The following is a 20,489-nucleotide window of genomic DNA, read 5'->3' on the forward strand; positions in this document are numbered from 1 at the left end:
CTTTCCAGTGTGAAGGGCTGCATTTGTTCCATGGGACCCCTTCTTCAGAAGGTGTTCTGTTGGAGGGAATTTTCCCCACCCCCATCCCCCATTCCCCACCCTCATTTTTGGCCCAAGACTTAACTACAGTGGACGCATTGTGCTATGCCTCGGGTCCCTGGCATAGACCTGAGAAATGGTACTGTGCTGTGGGATGGTCTGTATGTCAAATGTGTTGCTGATTGGTCAGTAAATAAATCACTGATTGGTCCGTGGCCAGGCAGGAAGTATAGGCGGGACAAGGAGGAGAATAGAGCTGGGAAGTGGAAGGCTGAGTCAGAGAGACACTGCCAGCCACCATCAGGACAAGGAAGATGTAAAGTACCGGTAAGCCACAAGCCACGTGGCAAGGTATAGATTAATAGAAATGGATTAATTTAAGCTGTAAGAACAGTTAGCAAGAAGCCTAAGAACAGTTAGCAAGAAGCCTGCCACGGCCATACAGTTTGAAACCAATATAAGTGTCTGTGTTTACTTGATCGGGTTTGAGCGGCTTGGGACTGGCGGGTGAGAGAGATTTGTCCTGACTGTGGGCCAGGCAGGGAAACTCCAGCTACAGTACTGGCCATCCAGAGCCTGATCCCCAAACGCCCCTGTGGGGTCTTTTACAAAATCTATTCAAATTGGGCCTATCTGATATAATTGAACAGAACTGCCTTACATCCACGGATTTTGGGTTCGGTGTTCCCAAACTCCATACAGGGGCCAATGTCTCACAGCACCAGTCCATTCACTACTGGAGACACTGAACCCTCCCCCACTTCCCCCAAACTCTACCTACCCAACCCCCTCCTCTGGAGTGACAAATCTAAGACCAAATTCCTCCTCCTTACCTTCCTTCCTAGCCTCCCCTCCCCCCACTGCTTCCTCCTATCTCCCAATGCCTCAGCCCACACACTGGCCTAACGCCCCCAAATCTTCCCTGGTTTCTCATACTCGGTCTCACCGTACTGCTGCCTCCCACCCATTTCGTTTCTCAGTCAGTGCCAGATATTAGAAAAAAAAATTAAAAGGCTGAGGAGGATCTCCAAACTCCCCTACAGGAATTGGTGAAAATGGCTTTTAAAGTTTTTAATGTTTGAGAATGACAACCGAGTCAACCTGACAGACAAGGCTGCAACAGAATACACTCCAAGCCCAAGTCTTAGAAGCTGCTCTGAGGCCACCAGGACCCCCACAAGGGGTACAAGGGAAGTCGGCCACGAGGCTCCATCCCACCAGAGCTCAGCTCAAGTCAACTCCGCCAAAAACTTGCTTCAAATATGGCAATCAGGACCACTGACCACAGTATTGCCCTGACCCCCAGCCGCCCAGGAGGCCATGTCTTGTCTGCCTACAGCCTGGGCACTGGAAATTGGAATGCCCCCATCCAGGCTCGTCCTCTATGCCATGCCATGGAGGTCCAGCCTCACCAGCTCCAGCAACTGAGAACTCCTAAGCCTGGCAGAGAACTGACATGGCCTAGGCCGGCTGACTCCCATTGCCCTTTCTGAACCTAGGGTAACGCTGCAGGTAACGGGTAAGTCCATTGACTTTCTTTTGGGCACGGGAACTACCTCTTCTGTTTTGACATTTCACTCAGGTCCTACAGTTCCTTCGCCAATTTCTGTCACAGGGGTGTATGGGATCCCTTCCTTCCCATTTAAGACCCTGACACTTCCCTGCGTTCTTACAGGGCGATTCTTCTCACACTCTTTTTCTGGTCATACCTGCCTGACCTGCACCTCTGCTTGGTCGCAATGTTCTCAGCCTTTTTGGAGCCACACTTACCTTGGCCCCCATCAAGGCCTCTCCTGAGACCCAATCTGGCTGGGAGCAGTGGGTCATTCTGGGGCAGAGGCTGCCAGATATGTCAGCCTCTGCCCCAGCTTCGAGGACACAAGCCAAGCGAGGATTGGCAGGTGGACTTCACTCACATGCCCACACCTAAGGAACTCTGTTACCTCCTGACTGTGGTTGACACCTTTATCTTCAGGAAAGGTTGAGAAGGACAATGGACTCATCAAACTACAGCTCACCAAGCTCTCCATTGAACTCAGATTATCTTGGCCCTCCCTTCTCCCCATTGCCCTTACCTGCCTCCAGGCCACCCCACACTCTCCTACAGTTTGAGCCCTTTTGAGCTTCTTTAAGGAAGGCTCTTCCTCCTCAATCACCACCTCCCAGCCCAAACTCCCTAACTGGCCAGGTACCTCCCCTACCTCTCTCTTCTGAGGTCCTTTCTCTCTTCATACTGTGATCCTCACCACCCCCTCAGCTGCCAAGCTCCTGGGACATCCATGCTGGTATCATCACTCTAGATTCAAATGAGCACCTATTCAGGATACATGTCTGTCCAGCAGCTGGGACCCTCCATCCTCCAGATGTCCTGCTAAAGGGCCTATCTGCTCTTCTGCTCTGTACATTCATCTTTACAGTACAACTAGGGCAGATGTTAATGATCTATTTTTTTCTTAGAATCTTGCTTTCTTTGCTTCCTCAAGAAACAGATGCCTGAGGTCTCCAGGATGACAATTAACCAGATGCTCCTCCATTCACACCTCCTGCTGAATGTGAGCTCACCAGTTCCTGACTCCTCTTCCCCACACAGTCCCATGCCCACAGGAAGTAGTCAGACTTGAACAGGTGTCCCTATTACCCAAAGAGTTTGGAATGTTTAGGTGGGAACTCCACCTCAACCCCTGGCACCCTGGCACCCCTGGCATCCCTATACCCAAAGAGTCTGGAATGTTTGGAAGGAGTCTGGTGGAAGATCCACCTCAACTCCCTCTCCATCTCTTTCCCTAAATGCGCCCCTTCAAAGCCCACCAAATACAGCTCCTCCCCCAGAGAGGCTCAAGACCACTCCCACAGGGGATATAAGCAGCATCCCTGAAAACAGACACATGTTTCTTTCTGTCTCTTGTCCCCATCTCCTCTCTGCGGGGCTGGGGAATCGCCTGGGAGCTCTTTACCCATTAAACCTGGACTTTGCAATTGTGTCTGATTCAGTTTGCTGCATCAGCGGAGAGGCCTTCAGGAGCCCTAAGACCTATCATCTGGAGGTTCCACCAAGGGGGGATTGATTTTTCCCCACTGGCCCAGGGCAATTTTTGGTAGTTGTGTTTTTCCTGCTACACCTAGCTTTTATAGCCAGTCACTGGCTGGCACTATTTTCACCTTATTTACATTCCAACATTCACCCAATCCCAAGCACTTGAAGTTTCTGCCCTGGGTTGGGAGCTTGGCCCAGACAGATCCCCTGGACCCCATTAGCAGCTGCAGGAAGATGGACTCCTGCCTGCCTGCCTCACCCAACAAAAATCCTTCCCTTGAAGAAGGGAAGTCATACTGCAGAAGGGAATTTGTCCCCACAGCTTCTTCTAGCCTCTAAGACCCACTGCTTCTGAGACATGAAGCTCCAGTTTTCCTGTTAATGACCTACAAACTCCAGTCTGAGTGGTCCCAAGTCCTCTGCTTTTGAGCTGTAACACTTCTCAGAGCTATAGTGGCTCTTGGCTAGCAAGCTGCTGCTACCACAAGTTCAAACCTGTTTCACGTAAGTCCCAAGTGGCAATCAATTTTAATGTGCTTCATTCTGTTTAAAAGTTGTGGATCCTGAACTGAAAATAAAGCATTCCCCTCGTTGTACTCCTGATGGAGACATAAAATGGTTCCAGCTGGCTATTTCATTATGAAGTCAATCAGCCACCTCAGCAGGAGTAGAAACTGAGTCACACCAACAACCACACTGTCAGTATGAACTGAAAGAGATAGAGATGGTTCAATGGGAGCTGTGTGAGACTTCCCATGTTTTGATAGTTTGCAGAGCCACAGGATTTGGGAGCAAGTCTGGAGATTTGGAAGCAAGACTATCACTTTAGGGGGTCCAGAATGTGAAGAATCAACAGACTAAAGAGGATAGCTTTCAATATTTAAGATTTAATGGATATGGGATGGGAAAATGGTTTGGTGGATCAAGGTCCTTCTGCCAAGCCCAACAACCTTAAATTCAGTCCCTGGAACCCACCTGGTAGAAGGAAAGAACCAACTCCCAAGAGTCTCTAGATGTCTTTCCCAGTCTCTCACTTGGTTCCCCCTCTCCACGCACGCACACACACACACACCTGTACTCATACACACTTGAACATTACACATGCACACATAAATAAATAAATAAATAAATAAATAAATAAATAAATAAATAAATAAATAAATAAATACTGAAAAAAATATGAACCTGACTCTAGTGAGCTTGACATGCTGTTTTTTCTTTCCCCCTTTGGTGCCTATCCTTCCCTTCTTTCATTTCTGTTCTCTGGATGAAATCTTCCTTCCTCAGACTGTCCTTTTACTGTATTTTGGGAGTATATAGCTTGCGTTTTGCATAGGTTCATGGCTGGAGAGAAATTTTGTGTAAAAATAAATCACACTTCTAATTCTCAGCCACATACGATTAAGATAATATTTAGTTAAGACTGGCTGTCAGAATTAGTGCTAGAGAGAGGTAAGACTTCTGGGGCTGTAAAGTTTTAATATTTTTTTTTAATTTAAGGAAGACACAAATGTAGGAGATACCAATGTTGAGAGAAGGCAGCTATGGATTGAATTCTATTTGGAAACAATGTCTATAAGGATGTAATTAAAGTTAAACTTGGTGTCATGAGGGTGGGTCCTTATAAGAAGAAATGCTGAGGGCTCTCTCTTTCTGCTCTCCCCCAACAGTGAGAAGGTACAATCTACAACAGAAGAGAGCCCTTACCAGAAACCGTGTTAGCTACCGCCATCCTGGATGCCCCGTGGCAGGCACTGTGAGGACGGATATGTGGTGTTTAAGCCTGCCAGGCTGGTGTTTGCCACAGTCGTCCACGCTGACGTCATCATCAGTCCCATTTGTGTTGCCATCCATCTCGGGAGACTGTCTAACCTCACGATGTATATTTAACTCACATTCTTTATCGTGTTCTTGGCACATTGTCATCCAGCTCACAATAGGCATGTTTTCAACACACCCTACTTCTTTTCTGAAGTCCCTGGTTGGAACGCAGCACTGGGAGGGCAGGGGTGTTTTGTTTGCTTGTTTTTCTGTTTTATTCTCTACTGTGTCTCCAGGGCTTAAGAAAACATGCTTTATTTTCTTATTTTTGAACAGTTACCATTAAAGTTGAACTCAGCCTCAGAACCCAGGAAAGACAAAAGCACATAGCAAAGAACACAAGCAGAAAATAAAAAATAAAAATAAAAAGATATTGATTAAAATTAGAACAAAAAAGAATATAAGCCTGGCAAAAGAATGTTATGCAATTGCAGTGCTAGCAAAAAAAAAAGAGAGAGAAAGAAACAAAAACAGAAAAAAAAAACATAATCCTTTCAGTAGTGTATAAATCAAGGACTTGAAATTTACAGACCCAGGCTGAAATTTTGTAAGAACAAATTACTAGGAATAGTGAACACTTCCAAGAATTTTCAACACATACTATTCAGTGGTCAGGGCAAGAAAGCAGTATGTACTATTTGCTTTGCAGGGGAGTGAACACTCTGAAGTAATGGACACAAACACACAAAAAAATTGTACTTATCATATTTCAATTTATTTCCATGTAAACTGGTTGTTACATACTGAGTTAGTACACATAATTATAAAAAACAATAATTAATTGCATGGAAAAAATATAAAAATAAGTGCAGCATATTAGACTACATGATTTTTAACTCCAGATCTTTGGATTGAGAAAGCACCACTTAACTCCCTATTTGAAATCTATCTGGCAACAAACTGACTGCCATAAAGCATATTTGGTGCTGGATCAGATCAACCAACAGAACACAAAACTGACATTTCAGAGGTGTGTGTATGTTCAGCAACATACCAACATATTTCGGCAACCATTAAATGTCAAGCATGACTCATATGGGAAATTAACACATTAATGTTTTCATTAAAAAAGAAAGATCTCTTTCCTCATTACATTGCATGAGAGATCTGTCAAATAAATTATTGCAAAGTGGTTTAAGCTAAACTTTATAATGCTGAAATTATATAATTGAGGGCAAATAACCTTTAAAATGAAAGACAAATGGCAAAATTTAAGGGCATTTAATTTGCATAAATGTAATGTTAACAGTCATTTCCTGGTTATATATTTCATATCTGCCATATTAGATTCTCAACACCTGTATAGATCAGTTTTGGTTTTTAATGCTATTTTACTACAATAAGCACTACGGAAGAAGTTTATCATATAAAAATAAGATGTCCTGTAAGACTAGGTCAGTGTGCTGGTAGAAACACTGCAACAATGGAGTAGTCTTGCAGTTTCTATGTTCTCTGCTTCTTCTCTGAAACAGACACTTGCATGTCTAAAACTTATACGCAGTTCTTGGACTCACAGGACTTAATTTAAGAGACTTTCTTTGAGTAAACAGTCCTCGTGGTCTTGGAATAATCAGTGGACTTAACCCAGTGTGTGATTTGGTTTGCCTTGTCCTTGAATATAACATTAATATTTGACACTGAAATTAATGATGTTAACTTTTTATGCACTAAACATACTATAAATACTAAAGGCTCTCAAATGCAATTTCTCAGACAATACTGTCCCAGAATTAACAACAAACAGAACAAATCATCCATCAATTAGCTGTAATGATTTTAATGTCACCCGTGGCCCATCTTCTACAACAAGTTTAATATGCCTACAATGCATGAACTCAATTATAGGCTAAACTTTTATAGCAAATATCAATTTATATGTACCATCATACATTTCTGTTCTTGGCTTTCCGTGACTCATGATTATATGACAGGGATCAGTGGATTGAGGGTAGAGAATATCACCACCATGAACCTTTAGAATAATGCAAATGGATGACACAGAATAAAACTCCTTTTAATAAGGAAGCTATTTCTAATTCTCCCTTGACTTCCCCTTGGAACCGTATATGATGAATAACAGTCACCTGACTTGTTACTAACCAAATTAGCAATGAAGAGCCTGGGCCTTTGGGAACTAATACTGTTCTTTTTAGTTTGTTTCAGTAAAAATTAAAATGACTATGAAAATTTGGAACACTATTTTTGGCAGTTTAATTTTATTATTTCATCTTACTAAAGACTGAGGTGCTAAAATTAAGGATCATAGTAATGTGTACCACACACTTGTTGAGGAATATTTCAATACGTCACTGGGACAGGAGTTAGGATTTGCTCTTACTGATGCCCATGAGAACCACCAGATGGCCAATTTTTAATTTCTATTTTTAACTTGCTTTTCAAACTCACTTTGCAATGCCTGGCTTTTTCTGATAATGGTAGTCTCTAGAATAGTTTAAATGCCATTAAGAATAAAGCATAATTGTAATCTATGGCTTCATATAAAAGTTAATTTGTTAGAAAATTGTGAAATTGAATACTTGTATGTAATTTAAAATGAAATATACACGCATTGAGAAATGGTGTCTACACTTCTATCGGGCCCTTAGTGTTGTCAATTATCGTGTTATTTTGGTGAATTTACAGATAATCACATCCAAGCTCACCTCTAACAAAAGAAAATGGAAACATACTAGGGAGATCAATCTGCCATCCGTCTGTTTGTCATCTATCTGTCATCTATCTATCTTGGTATAGATAAATTACCTACTACATTTTATTGACTTGTTATCTTTAAAATAGAAAATACACAATTTCTAAAGTTAACCTTGTATCAAAATAGCATAAAACCATTCTACTTATGATATTTTGTCATCTAAAAGATCCTATCTGAAAAAATATTAGATGCTGAATTCTCATATTCTCTGACTGTAATAAAAATCATGCTGAAAGTCGAAAATCTTACATGTGGCATGTAGAAATGAGAGCTATCTGACTGGATATCCTAGTGGTTTCCGGTATTCACAATTAAGCAGACGAATTTCAAGGACTCGGTTTTGCTAAAACGCCAGGTTTCTTCCTTATACAAAAGCACAACTGAATCCATGAATACTGCCAGAGTGATTGTGTTGATCCGTATTGATATCAATATCTTCTAGTTTATCTTTTTTCCTAGTTGCTTCATTTCTGTGGATTTCATTCTTCACTGTATGAAATGGTGATACTTTATCTTACTGATGTTTAAATAACTCTGGGGTAAATATGGGAAAATGGCACATTTGCTAACTTCTTTTTACGTAGAGTTAGATTACCTTATTTTTTTATGAACGGCTTATAAATAGTCCAAACCACTTCCGATTAAAGTGTTCTTCCACTTGTTAGCTTACAACAAAATAGAGATAAGACCATACAAAATACTCTCATAAAAGCATCTTTACTATTTAGTAAGCTAAACCTACATGCATATTGATCCCTATAAAAAACAACTAAATGAATCTGTTTATTAAGAAAGATTAGAAAAATAAGGGGTCAGCAAGCCGTCGCCAGTGGCTGTGCAGTTGCTGACTCATATCATTCTTATTGAAATAGAGGCCATACGCAGCATCCATACACCAAAATTTGTGCAAAATGCCAATATCTGGCCTCTTCCGGGCAGTTGCTAAAGATGAGATGTGCACTTCATCACAGGGGGCCTCAGACTTCGCTGTGATCACTGACCTTGCTCAAATTCTAAAAGAGAAGAGGAAGAAGTAAGTACTCATTACTCACACATCTCCTAGTCAGTCCTATAGTGAAAGAATGACTGTTACCAGAAGCCAGCCACAAGTCATGGTATGAAAATGGACATTCTTCGAGGTGTGAGAAAACAGTGATGTTGGGAGGAAGCTCTAAATCCAAGGTCCTGACTGTAGCAACCTAAATGGTGTGACTTCCTTTCGCCTTGGTTTCACTAGTTCCAAAAAGTGGCTGAATGAGAGCATCTACCTCATATGGAGTGGCAAACTTATGCAATATGAATAAGGCTTTTAGAATATTCTAGAACACAGTAGATACTCAATACATGTTAATAATGACAGCATTATTTGGAAACTACATACTGTTCTGACTGAAGCTGACAAGGCTCACTGTGGGAAGCACTAATGCTGTCCTAGCGAAGAGGAAGGCAAAAGGATTTTAAAGTCTCAGGAAAATTGCAGGAAACGACAGCTCTGGGAACCATTGTAAAACTAACCCAAAAAGCCCAATATTGAACAGTAATTTGTGTACTTGAAGTCATGTGACCATTAGACTTTGTAAATGATGTTTCAAAAAATAACAATATAAATGAACATAGTGACAAAAGTATCTAAACATAAAAATAATATTTAAAATATATATTTAGTATTTCTGCATTGGAAAAAGCCAAGATCAAATTTCAGGACAGTAGATCTCGAAGGCCATTAAAGCAAAGAATCTGCACTTGATAGGTGATCATCAAACTCTCTAAGCCATGACAACATTAGAAGATCCAAATTATTTAACAATTGTTCATAACTTGCCCACAAAGTAATGTGTACAGTAAATGTGTCAGACGCAAAGGGAAGGAATATTGATAGATTTTTTTATATCAGTTGAAAGGGAAACTGCTATAATACTTCCAAAGCCCTTGATTCTGTAGGCTAGTTTTTCTTACAATGCCTGCTTGCTAAGTTAATCAACTAACCTTATTTGACTGGATGGTACTTATTGCAGCAGATACTGAGTCAAAAAAAATTGGTTTCTCAGTGTCTAGGTTCCCATAGTATGTCATTGCTTTTATCAAGGATGCTGCAAGAAAGCACAGGATATGTAAAGACACATGGGGCAGCAGAGTCCTTGCTTGATGTTCGCCGATGCCACACTCTTACCTGTGCAATTGGCTAAGAACACATCGACACCCCTGCTCTTGCAGTCCAGGTAAAGCTGGAAGAAGTGAAAGAGCACACTCATGGTTAGTTCAGAATAGAAGACTGGAAGAAGAAACTGGGTTTTGTGGGGTGGGGGAAGACAATAATTCCTAGGGAAGACAAATGATAAAAACAAAGTTTCTGAAGTCAAGCCACCAGAGGGAGGCATTGTTACATAGTTAAGGATATGCCCAGTGAGCTCTAAAAGATACACACAGTGAAACATTTATTCTACAGAGACCAAATTTAGCTGCTCATATTACCATTTCTCTAGAAAAATGAAAAGTTTTTTCTTCCCTGTAAGAATGATATAAGATTGCTGTCAACATCTTTTATGGAAAGTCAAGGACCAACCTGTGGAAATGATGAAGGCTGCTGGCCTGCTAACTTTCATACTTCACACAATTTAGGAATATTTCATTAACTCAATAAATCCCATCTATTAAACCTCATTATAACCTGAACCAATTTTTCCAGTTTTAAAAATCCATCACGGTGAGAAATTCTAACTAATGCTTGGGTGCACTAGGGCCTTGACTCTTACCTCCTAGACAACTCAACCAGAGACAATTTACGAACGATTGATATTAAATTCATCAAAAGCAAAATAAGACCATGAAATGTGCCTAAAATGTGTGTAAAGGTTCATTTACAGTTGGTGGAACTGATTATGTGATAGTCACACTTCTTATATACAAGACTCAGACAGTTGCACTTACAATCTGATCTAAGAATGCATTGTAACCATGGACATTATAGATACACAGTTTCTCTCATCCTTCTCCCTCAGTAAGTCATTCTTTCAAAATGAGAATTGTAGATTAATCAGAGTTGTACCAACTTGAGTGTAAATGAAAAAAAAAACACCAAAAATAAAACATGGGCTCTGACTTTGACATTGAATGAGTGGCTCCTGCTTCTCTAAATTAATGTGACTAATTCAAGGTGACTTCTCATGTTTGACTTTCTCTAAAGCCCAGTGGAGCACAAACACATTGCTATTATGGGTGACTTGTTGATGTTGATAAATACAATCTCCAATTCACCAACCTGAAATTCCACCCCCACCCCCACCCCCCTGTCCCCCGTGAAAGAATAAACAGAAGTCACCCAGTTCCCTTCAGTCCACAACTCCAGGATCAATGCTCTTCATGCTGAAATAAGTAAACAATCTAGAGGGTTGCGAAAACACAGGGAAGCTGGCGTGGCTGGAGGCGCCCATGCTGCTCTCGCTCTAGACTCCCCCCCCCCCCCCCCCCGAAGTAGCTGGAACTAAGAAATAGTCTTGCATTCAAATATATTATTTACACTTTAAGAAATGGTTTTAAAACTTATATATATAAGCTACTACTGTGTATGTGTTTGTGCCACCCATGAGCACATGACAGCACACAATGAAGATTAAAAAAAATATTGTGGAGTCAGTTCATTCTTCTCATGTTTATGCAGATTCTGTCAGGCTTGCCTGGCAAGCCCCTTTACCCACCGAGGCATCTCACTAGCTCAGGAAATGACTTTCTAAAGTGAGAAAGGGAATACTAAACGCTGGCATTTCTGAGTGCTTCCTATCTATGCTGGCCATGTCAATACTTTACTGAGTGTTTCCTGTGTCATAGGTCATCTCTGAGCTCACAATGTGATAGAGAGGGGATCTCTACTTCTAGGGTATAGAAAAGCAAAGAAACGGGGGCCGGGGAGATGGCTCAGCAGGTAAAGCCTTTGTTGCACACGCACATATGTCATTCATGTGTCCACACTCACACATGTGACCACACACACGGAGTGCAGGGGAGGTAGAATGAAAATAGACATTATCTCCAAGAACAGTAGTATTTGATATATGAATCCAAAATGTTTCTGTCCTTATAGCCTATGTCCTTAACACACATTATAATGTAGCCATAATGCAATAAAGCAAATAGTAAATAATACGGAGAAAAAAATGAAAACAAGCATAAAACTGCTAGCTTTGTGTGTACAATGAAAATATTTTGTCAAGTACAAGTATAATTTTCCTGAGAATTTAAAAATAAATTGTATCAATTGTCTTAATCCAGCATAAAGAACTTTTAATCCATTACCATGATTCAGGATAAACAAAACCCTTCATTCATTAGCATGCCCAGTGCCTGGACTGCTTGACTCATCTTAACTGTTAGCCTTCAACCCTAAGCTCAAGGAAGGTGGGTCCCTTGTCATCTTCTTCTCTAATTCTAAGGGGTTTTCAAACATTTAAAGAAGCAACTAATAATTCCAGCCACAAACTGAAGTGCAGTTCAATACCAACAGCAAGCCCCCACACAGGCCTAACTGGTAAAGAGGGCAAACGGCCTCTTCCTCCAGCACGGCTCTGGACCACCTGCAGCAGTCTCCTAGGAGAGTATAAAAGAAGACCTGGCGGTGGTGGCGCACGCCTTTAATCCCAGCACTCGGGAGGCAGAGCCAGGCGGATCTCTGTGAGTTCAAGGCCAGCCTGGTCTACAGCGCGAGATCCAGGACAGGCGCAAAGCTACACAGAGAAACCCTGTCTCAAAAAACCAAAAAAAAAAAAAAAAAAAAAAAAAAAAAAAAAAAAAAAAAAAAAAAAAGAAGACCTGGGACCAGAGCCAGGCCTCAGAAACTGAATTTTAAGTGAGCTCCTAGGAGTTTAAACGCATTCTCCTGGACTCAGACAACACAGAGAAAAGAAAAATACCAGCCACCAAAGGACGTCCAGAGAGACTAGGTTTGCTCCATTTCTTTGCTTTCTAAATACCTTCAGTTCTTAAAACCAAGCCATCTCCTCGTTTCCACAAAGGAATTAACTGAGATTTCAGTGGGATGATTCCCCTCCACATAGCTGGCGAGTGACAGATCCAGCTGGACACCCAGTTTCCCTCCAACCACATGTGATCTCGTCCTCCTGGACAAGAGGTACTCAGTTTGACCTTACATTGTCTGGAATGTGAAAGGCGGGAAATTTCATAGTAAATTTAAAATACAAATGAAGAGATAAAAAAATATATCTAGGATTTGAGTCAAAATTCACAGTGTGAAGCTGTATCAACCTGTGATTAACCTGAACTTGACAGATCAATATTGCTGTTCATCTATTTATGTATTTATTTGGGGGATTGAACCCAAGGCTTTGATTGCTAGTCAGCACTCTATCACTGAACTAGAGCCCCAGAGCTAACACAACAACAAAACAAAATAACAACAACAACATAAAGCAACGATGGGTGGAGAGAAAGAAAGAAGAGGGGACCTCTGTGTGAGCCCAGCTTCCCTCACAAAGCAGTTCCCAGCCACAGTGTGACTGGGAGTAAACGCAGCAGTTTCAGTGAGTGGAGCAGGCAGACAGAGTTCCAGGAGCACTGGCCTGGTGATGCAGTACCTGAGGGGGCTTTTCTCCATCCTAGAAGACTGAAAATTCACTTCTTGGCAGATAGCATGCCCGATACCACTCAAATCTCAGCCTTCTCACTCCTCCAACTTTGACCCCCTACCCTAAGATGTCTAGAATCCAGACAGGTCTTCTGAAGCAAACCTACTACAGTATAAAGCCCATTGTTCTATGTCCTTTGTGGGAAAGGGGCTTCAGCTCTGTGGCTGAGGTGGAGTACACCTACTACTGAAGAGAAGGGAAGGAATCAGGCCTGACCCAGGCTGTGTAGATACCTCAACAAGCGTAGAGACTCCTGTGTAGTCGAAAAAGGTCAAGCCTTTGCAATCCAGGACCAAAGAACACTTCTCACAGGGGCAGGGCTGGGAAACATCCTCTGCAGGAGACATAGAAAATCTAGTTACAATTTGCAGATTTCTGCTGCCGACTTGGTTGAATGGGAGCAAAACAACAGTGGCCTCGTGGCTAACAGTAATTTCTGAACTTTTCATTCTTAAAATTTTCAGTTAGTTACCAATTATTTCTGAGCTCTGTTTTTTGTTTGTTTGTTGTTGTTGTTTTTACTAGACTGCCAGAACTTTAAATGAGTCTGAAAGGGTATCTAGCAAGTTAACTCTAAGCACAGTGTACACATTCTGAACAGTGCACTATCCAAATCAACTGCTTCTTTTGCGATAGGTCCAGAGCAAAAGCCCTGTTTTGCAATGTCTACAGCTCGTTGGACCCTAAAGCAAGGGTCCAACGCTTGGGAGTATTCCACAGCTTTGGAGGGGATCTGTGTTAACATTAATTTTCAGTTAATTCACAGTAAATCTGTCTGCACAAAGCTCCAAGTTCACCCCTATCTCTATAAAAAACAATCACAACCAACCACATAGCATGAACCTGTTATGCACAAATGAAAACGGGTGATCAAAAAATAGGAAACACACTGAAAATGATTACATGAGAGTTATAGTTAGGAAAATACTACAAAGTACCTTCTGGTGTATTTTAAAAGCCCTGTTCTGATAAAGGATTTGTTTCCAACTTACAGTTTCAGGTCATTTTAACTAACTGACTAAATTAACTCTGGAGGATGTTTGAAAAATCTTCAAATACGTAGTCGGTGATATCAAGCACGAGCCAGAACCTCCTCTTTTCTTCAAGTAGCTAATAGTTTGGACAGAGCTTATACAGACATGGTCTAAGATTAAATAAAACAAAGTAAAAAAACAATGGGGATTTATGAAATGGGGGACATCTCCGTGGGGTGCTTCTTTCACTGGCAGCTTTGACAGAAATGTCTGTTCTGGCCACAGGAGGCACTTTAACACACGACCCCCCCCCCCCAGGGCCCCTCCAGCTCCTGTGACCGCTGCATGCCTGGCACTGCACGCCTGCCTTCTGTTCCCCTGTTCTCCCAGAGACGTCCACTGTCCTTCCGAACACAACCATCAGTCCCTCAAATAAGACAGAAGGCAGGTACAGCTCAGGTCCCCCACTCAGTGGGCATCTTTGTCATGTGCCATTAGCCTGACCCCAAGACTTCTCTCCACAGCACAGGGATTCTTGTTTATTCTCTCCCCCGTATATTGTGCCCCTGGTTCAGAGATGGGAAAGAATTAAGATGCAGGGGAAAAAAAATGTTCATTCTAAGTAAAGAATATGCACTCTACTTCCCAGTGAAATGTTTGTCTAGTCATAAATACATGTTTGTTCAATTTAGAAACTGTTTATACTCTCAAAACATAAAAGTCTCTAAAAATTAAGTATCAGGTAATTAAAAACAAATATCTGTGTGGCACACATAATGGCTGTGGAGCCTGCATGGGACTGGGCTAGGCCCTCTGCATGGCGAGACAGTTGTGTAGCCTGATCTGCTTGGGAGGCCCCCTGGCAGTAGGATCAGAATCCATCCCTGTTGCATGAGTGGGCTTTTTGGAGCCCACTACCTATGATGGGACACCTCTCACAGCCTTGAAGCAGGGGGAGGGGCTTAAACTTGCCTCTACTGGATGTGCCTCCACATGGGAAGACTTGCCTTCTTGTGGAAGAGAGTGGGAGGCAGAGGTTGGGGTGGAGTGGGAGGAGGGAAGAGGGGGATCTTTGATTGGTGTGTAAAATGAATGGAAAAAAAATTCTTAATAAAGAAAATCTGTGTGGCACACATACAGTACATATATATACATACATATAAACATGTATATGTATACATATACACATATATAGGACAGACAAAGTTAGATACTAAACATTTAGTAAGACTAATCATGTTCATAGCATATACTGGAATTCAGTATTTGAGGGTTTCCTATGAAAACCCTTTTGAACATACTGGTTTTAGAAAATAAAATCTTATGTGTCTTGTTTACAGTAGTATGTTAGAACAACTCATACCACTGGGTGTGTATCTTCCCAGCTCCACTCCTAGTCATCAGACACAGGAGAAATATTTACACTACAGACATAGGCAGGTGCTACAACTCTACTCCATATTCCCTGCTCCAAAAATTGTTTGTTAAAGAATTACCAGGACTATCACTGCTTAAAGATGGGTGCTTTTATTATCCAATAGCCTTAATTAAGTGAATGACTAACCCATGGCAATATTTGGTGTTAGAGTTTAAAAGATAGTGATGACAAAATTGGTAGGAAAATTGTTGCAGTTTATTCTTGTGTTCAGTATTGTTCTGACAAAATGGCATAGAACAAATATTTTGAATTAAGTGAAACGTACAACTTTTGTTAAAAATTATCCTAAAAATATTCAATATTTAACTAAGAAAACAGAAGACTAATGAATTATAAAGTTTTCTGACATCTCAATGCCTTCTTTTCTTATTCTCTTTTTCTTTACTTTTTTTTTTTTTTTTTCCTTTGGTTTTTCAAGACAGGGTTTCTCCGTGTAGCTTTGCGCCTTTCCTGGAACTCACTTGGTAGCCCAGGCTGGCCTCGAACTCACAGAGATCCGCCTGGCTCTGCCTCCCGAGTGCTGGGATTAAAGGCGTGCGCCACCACCGCCCGGCTTTCTTTACTTTTTTGAGATTATAATATAATTTCATCATTCCCCTTTTCTTCCTACAAGCCCTCCTATATACCCCTCTTTATTCTCTTTCAAATTCATAGCCTTTTTTTTCATAAACTGTTGTGGGATATTTGTAACACTGTGTGAAGATGTATTGCTGAACAGCCAGTAGCTAGGCAGGAGGTATAACTGGCAGAGAGAAACTGAGAGGAGGCATCTAGGAGCACGATTTCACCAGCAGACTCAGAACAAGTCGGATATGCAGTAATACAAAGAGGATTCCAAGTCACTTGGTTGCACTGGCTGGTTTTATGTGCCAACTTGACGCAAGCTAGAGTCATCAGAGGAAGGAGCCGCAGTTGAGGAAATGCCTCCATGAGATCCAGCCATAAGGCATTTTCTCATTTAGTGATCAATGGGGGAAGGCCAAGCCCACGGTGGGTGGGGCCATCCCTGGGCAGGTGATCCTGGGTTCTACAAGATGAGCTGAGCAAGCCATGGGAAGCAAGCCAGTAAGCAGCTTCCCTCCATGGCCTCTGTATCAGCTCCTTTCCCAGATCCTGTGATCCTGCCCTGTTTGAGTTCCTGTCCTGACTTCCTTTCAGAGATGAACAGCAATGCTGAAGTGTAAGCCAAATTAAACCTTTCCTCCCCAACTTGCTTTTTGGTAATGGTGGTTTCATCACAGCAATAGAAACCCTAAGACAAAGTGGTAGAATACAGAGTGAATATATATATATATATATATATATTATATATATATATATATATATATATATATATATATTCAACATATATATATATATTCATATATATGGGTTAATTAAGTTATAAGAGCTAATCAAGAAAGCCCAAGTTTTTATAATCAATATTAAGGCTGGCAAATACGGTTCAAGGACAGTCCAATAAGAAAGCTTGCTACATTTGGTGCACATAAATCTACATAGGGCTTGAAACAGCTAAAAAAAAAAAAAAAATCCCAGACATACCAGAGCCCACTGCTCATGGGAGTACAGAAGCCTGGCTCCTTTAAAAGGCCCTGCTGTGCAGCAGAGCACTTGAGCAGCCTGTGTGCTGCCCTAGGTAAAAAACGCCTGCCCCACATCGCTGACAAAACAGCTTCCCAGAACTGCAATGGTTAGCTGTGGCTGGGACAGTTAGGAGCTCCTGCCTTTGCCTGCAGACCGGATCGGGGAAGAGCCAGTCGCCAGAGGCACATACTAGGCAGAGCCCTACAACATAGTCCAGCCATTTAAGGTTTGGCTCATGAACACAGAAAAATACTGCAGATGCACAGAAAGTCAGACCCTAACTGAGGAAACCTCTGAATAGATATAGTATGGTTAAAAATGTGCTTAGATGCTGAAGAAAGAAAACAAAATGGGTATAGATAGTCATAGAAAAATAATAAGCAGTTTAAAAATAATAATGTCTTTAAAGAGAGAGTAGAGTACTATAAAAGAAATAAGGATAGAAAATACACAGGGCACATGGACCATATTAGAGCTTTGTTAACTTTAAATATTTTAAATGTTAATGAGCAAAATGTGGTAGCTGCTGAGAGACACTGGGTTGTGAAAAGAGCTGCTGAACTGATCTAGCCTGTATATTTGGGGGATGTCTTAACTGTAAAATGGAAGTCAGAAAATATGTTACGCAGGGGGAGAAGTTATTTATGCCTTTGTTTCCACAGGAAACAAAAAGCTATGGATTCCTTCAAAATTAATAAAGATCATATTTGACTGGGGGAGACCTCCTGAAAATCTTGGCTACACACATGAAGAAAAAAAGAAAAACTACAAGACAGGTGACATATATGCTGCTCCCTCTAGATGGGAACAGCTCTGAAACTGGATGAGACGTGATAAATCTTGTTGGCTACAGAGTCCTCATGACTTATTATCACATGCCATCCTTTCCTATGGTAGGAATGGAGATTTATATATGCAGTTCAAATGGACTTATAAAGTTGACAGATGCCTTTTACCTGCTCAAATGGGAAACAGAAAATCATCTTTAGCTGACTTGTGCACATCGACCACACATTCCATACTTGTGTTAATACAAATCTGTATGTTAACTTTAAAAGTTTCCGAGTTTTCAGGAAAAAAAAAAAAAAGACCAGACACCAATGAAAACAAGTAGCCCAGGTGATCCAGTCTCTCGGAGTGCCTCTGTTGCAGTTTCCTCAAAATCCTACATCCAGAAAAACTCCAAAGCTGCTGGCTGAGAGGGTCCAGCCTCACAGACTACTCTAGCCAAGACTTCAGATGAGCTCTATACGTACCTGTCACAGAGACTAAACAAAAAAGAACACAGCTAGCTCTCCCAGGATTTGACTATTATCCTCATTTTCTCAGGGTCCTCTAAAGATGTCATCATCCCCAAACAATAGGAAGCAATTTAGAGAACATGATGCCAACATTCCCAAAAGATGGTATAGATGGTTTCTGGTTGTTCAGTGGATGTTTGTCATTGTTTAGGGGGGTTAATTACAAGTTGTTTATTGGTCATGGTCAGGGAAAAAAACTAAACAGAGGAGGGTGGGTTCAGGGTTCTCTTTCTGAGAAGAAAAAGGATATGGAAAGGGTAGGATAAAAGCATAAATTATTGAATCTACTTTTAAACTAAAAAGCAACTATTAATCTCAAATATTTTACATTCGTGTGGATTTTTGTATATTAATACAAATTTAAGGTTATTTTTGTTAGAACATACTCTATATACATTTCTACTCTTGTTTAAGGTATTTTTGTACATTGATATAAATTTAAGGTTATTTTTGTTAGAACATTTCTACTGTTGTTTAAGGTATTTTTGTATACTGATACAAATTTAAGGTTTTTATATATATATATATATATATATATATATATATTTCTACTCTTGTTTAAGGTATTGTCCCTATGCAGCTCATTTTAAAATGTAATGTATAATTAAGAAATACAGGTTATTAAACTTATAGTCATGCCTGGTATGTTTTCAAGGTTAAACAGAGATATTTTAGAAAGATTGGTGGTCTTCAAACACTTCAGGGACCTACAGAATATAGCATTTAAGGTGGTTTAATAACATAAGGCTTTTCATGACAGTAAGACATGTCTGCTCCAGGCAGCACCAGTTTACTTCAAAGAAGGATAACTGGCATTGAGAACCTCCGTATGGAGGTTGCTCTCATTGTGGCAAATGTAGCCATTTGCCTAATGACTCTAACTGCCCTAAGCCTCAACTACTAACAGTATGCTGGCCAAAGTGGACAAGCAGGACACAAAAGAAAGTGACTGACAAACTTTGCCAAGACAAGATAGAACAGTCCTTCAAAATTCCTGCTTCACAGAAAAGTCTATCAAATATTCTAGGCTTATAGGCTGAAGATGGATGTCCTAACATTGCAGAGGAAACTTGGGTGACAGTTCATGCAGCCAGCAGTCTCTGTTTTTATAGTTTTGGAAGTTGCTTGTTCTATACTTCCTGTTTACTCATGTAATATTATATCCTTCTCTAGTCTTTGATGGGGTTGAAGACTAGATAGTTATAATTAAAGTTTTCCTCGTTACCAAATTTAAAAAACAAATTCACAAAAGATATGTAATGTTTATGAGGGTGAGAGACATAAAAGCTTAAGTTATTTGTCTAAGAAGATGTTTTAAGGTATTAAAGGATATATTTGGGCTGGTAATACAAGTTACAATAGAAAGTGGTTTAGAACTTTGGACTCATCAAGATAAGATAGATAATGGAGTAATGTCTCCAAATTTGCCAAATACAAATGGACAAGACATTGTGAATAAAATTCTTACTTGATAATAGTTCTTATTATATATAATTTTACTGTATTAGAGTTAATACCTTTCCTTTTTATTTAGACAAAAAGAGGGAAATGTGGGATATTTGTACACTAGGTAAAGATGTATTGCTGTGATTAATGTAATAAAAAGCTGAATGGCCAATAGCTAGGCAGGAGGTATAAGTGGGATTTCTGTACAGAGAGAGAGAACTCTGGGAAGAAAGGCAGGGTGGCCAGCCAGACCCCAAGGAAGCAGGAAGGAGCTGGACATATGGCACAGAGTAGAGGTAGCCGAGCCACTTGGTAGAACTTAGATTAATAGAAAAACATTAGTTTAAGTTATAAGAGCTAGTGAGATAAGCCTAAGCTAATGGCCAAGCTTTCATAATTAATAAGTCTCAATGTCACTATTTGTGGACTGGAGGCTGAAAAAAAGCTTGCTACAATTAACTGTTGTAATATATAATATCTAATACTAAATTATATAATATATA

General features: G+C 40.6%; 1 protein-coding gene across 1 annotated transcript in view; it reads right to left on the reverse strand.

The window, feature by feature from the left end:
- Positions 1-5,587: 5,587 nt before the first annotated feature.
- Positions 5,588-20,489, reverse strand: part of Slc26a7 (solute carrier family 26 member 7) — a 120,245-nt gene continuing 105,343 nt past the window's right edge. The window contains exons 16-19 of the mRNA XM_052718249.1: positions 13,477-13,577; positions 9,778-9,832; positions 9,594-9,697; positions 5,588-8,620 (exon numbers count right to left, since the gene is read on the reverse strand). Coding sequence (XP_052574209.1) covers positions 8,585-8,620; positions 9,594-9,697; positions 9,778-9,832; positions 13,477-13,577 — 296 coding nt within the window. The 3' untranslated portion in view covers positions 5,588-8,584. The remainder of the gene's footprint in view (positions 8,621-9,593; positions 9,698-9,777; positions 9,833-13,476; positions 13,578-20,489) is intronic.

This window comes from Peromyscus californicus, unplaced genomic scaffold (assembly GCF_007827085.1).
Source record: "Peromyscus californicus insignis strain IS unplaced genomic scaffold, ASM782708v3 Scaffold_5__1_contigs__length_169319896, whole genome shotgun sequence".
Taxonomy (NCBI): domain Eukaryota; kingdom Metazoa; phylum Chordata; class Mammalia; order Rodentia; family Cricetidae; genus Peromyscus; species Peromyscus californicus.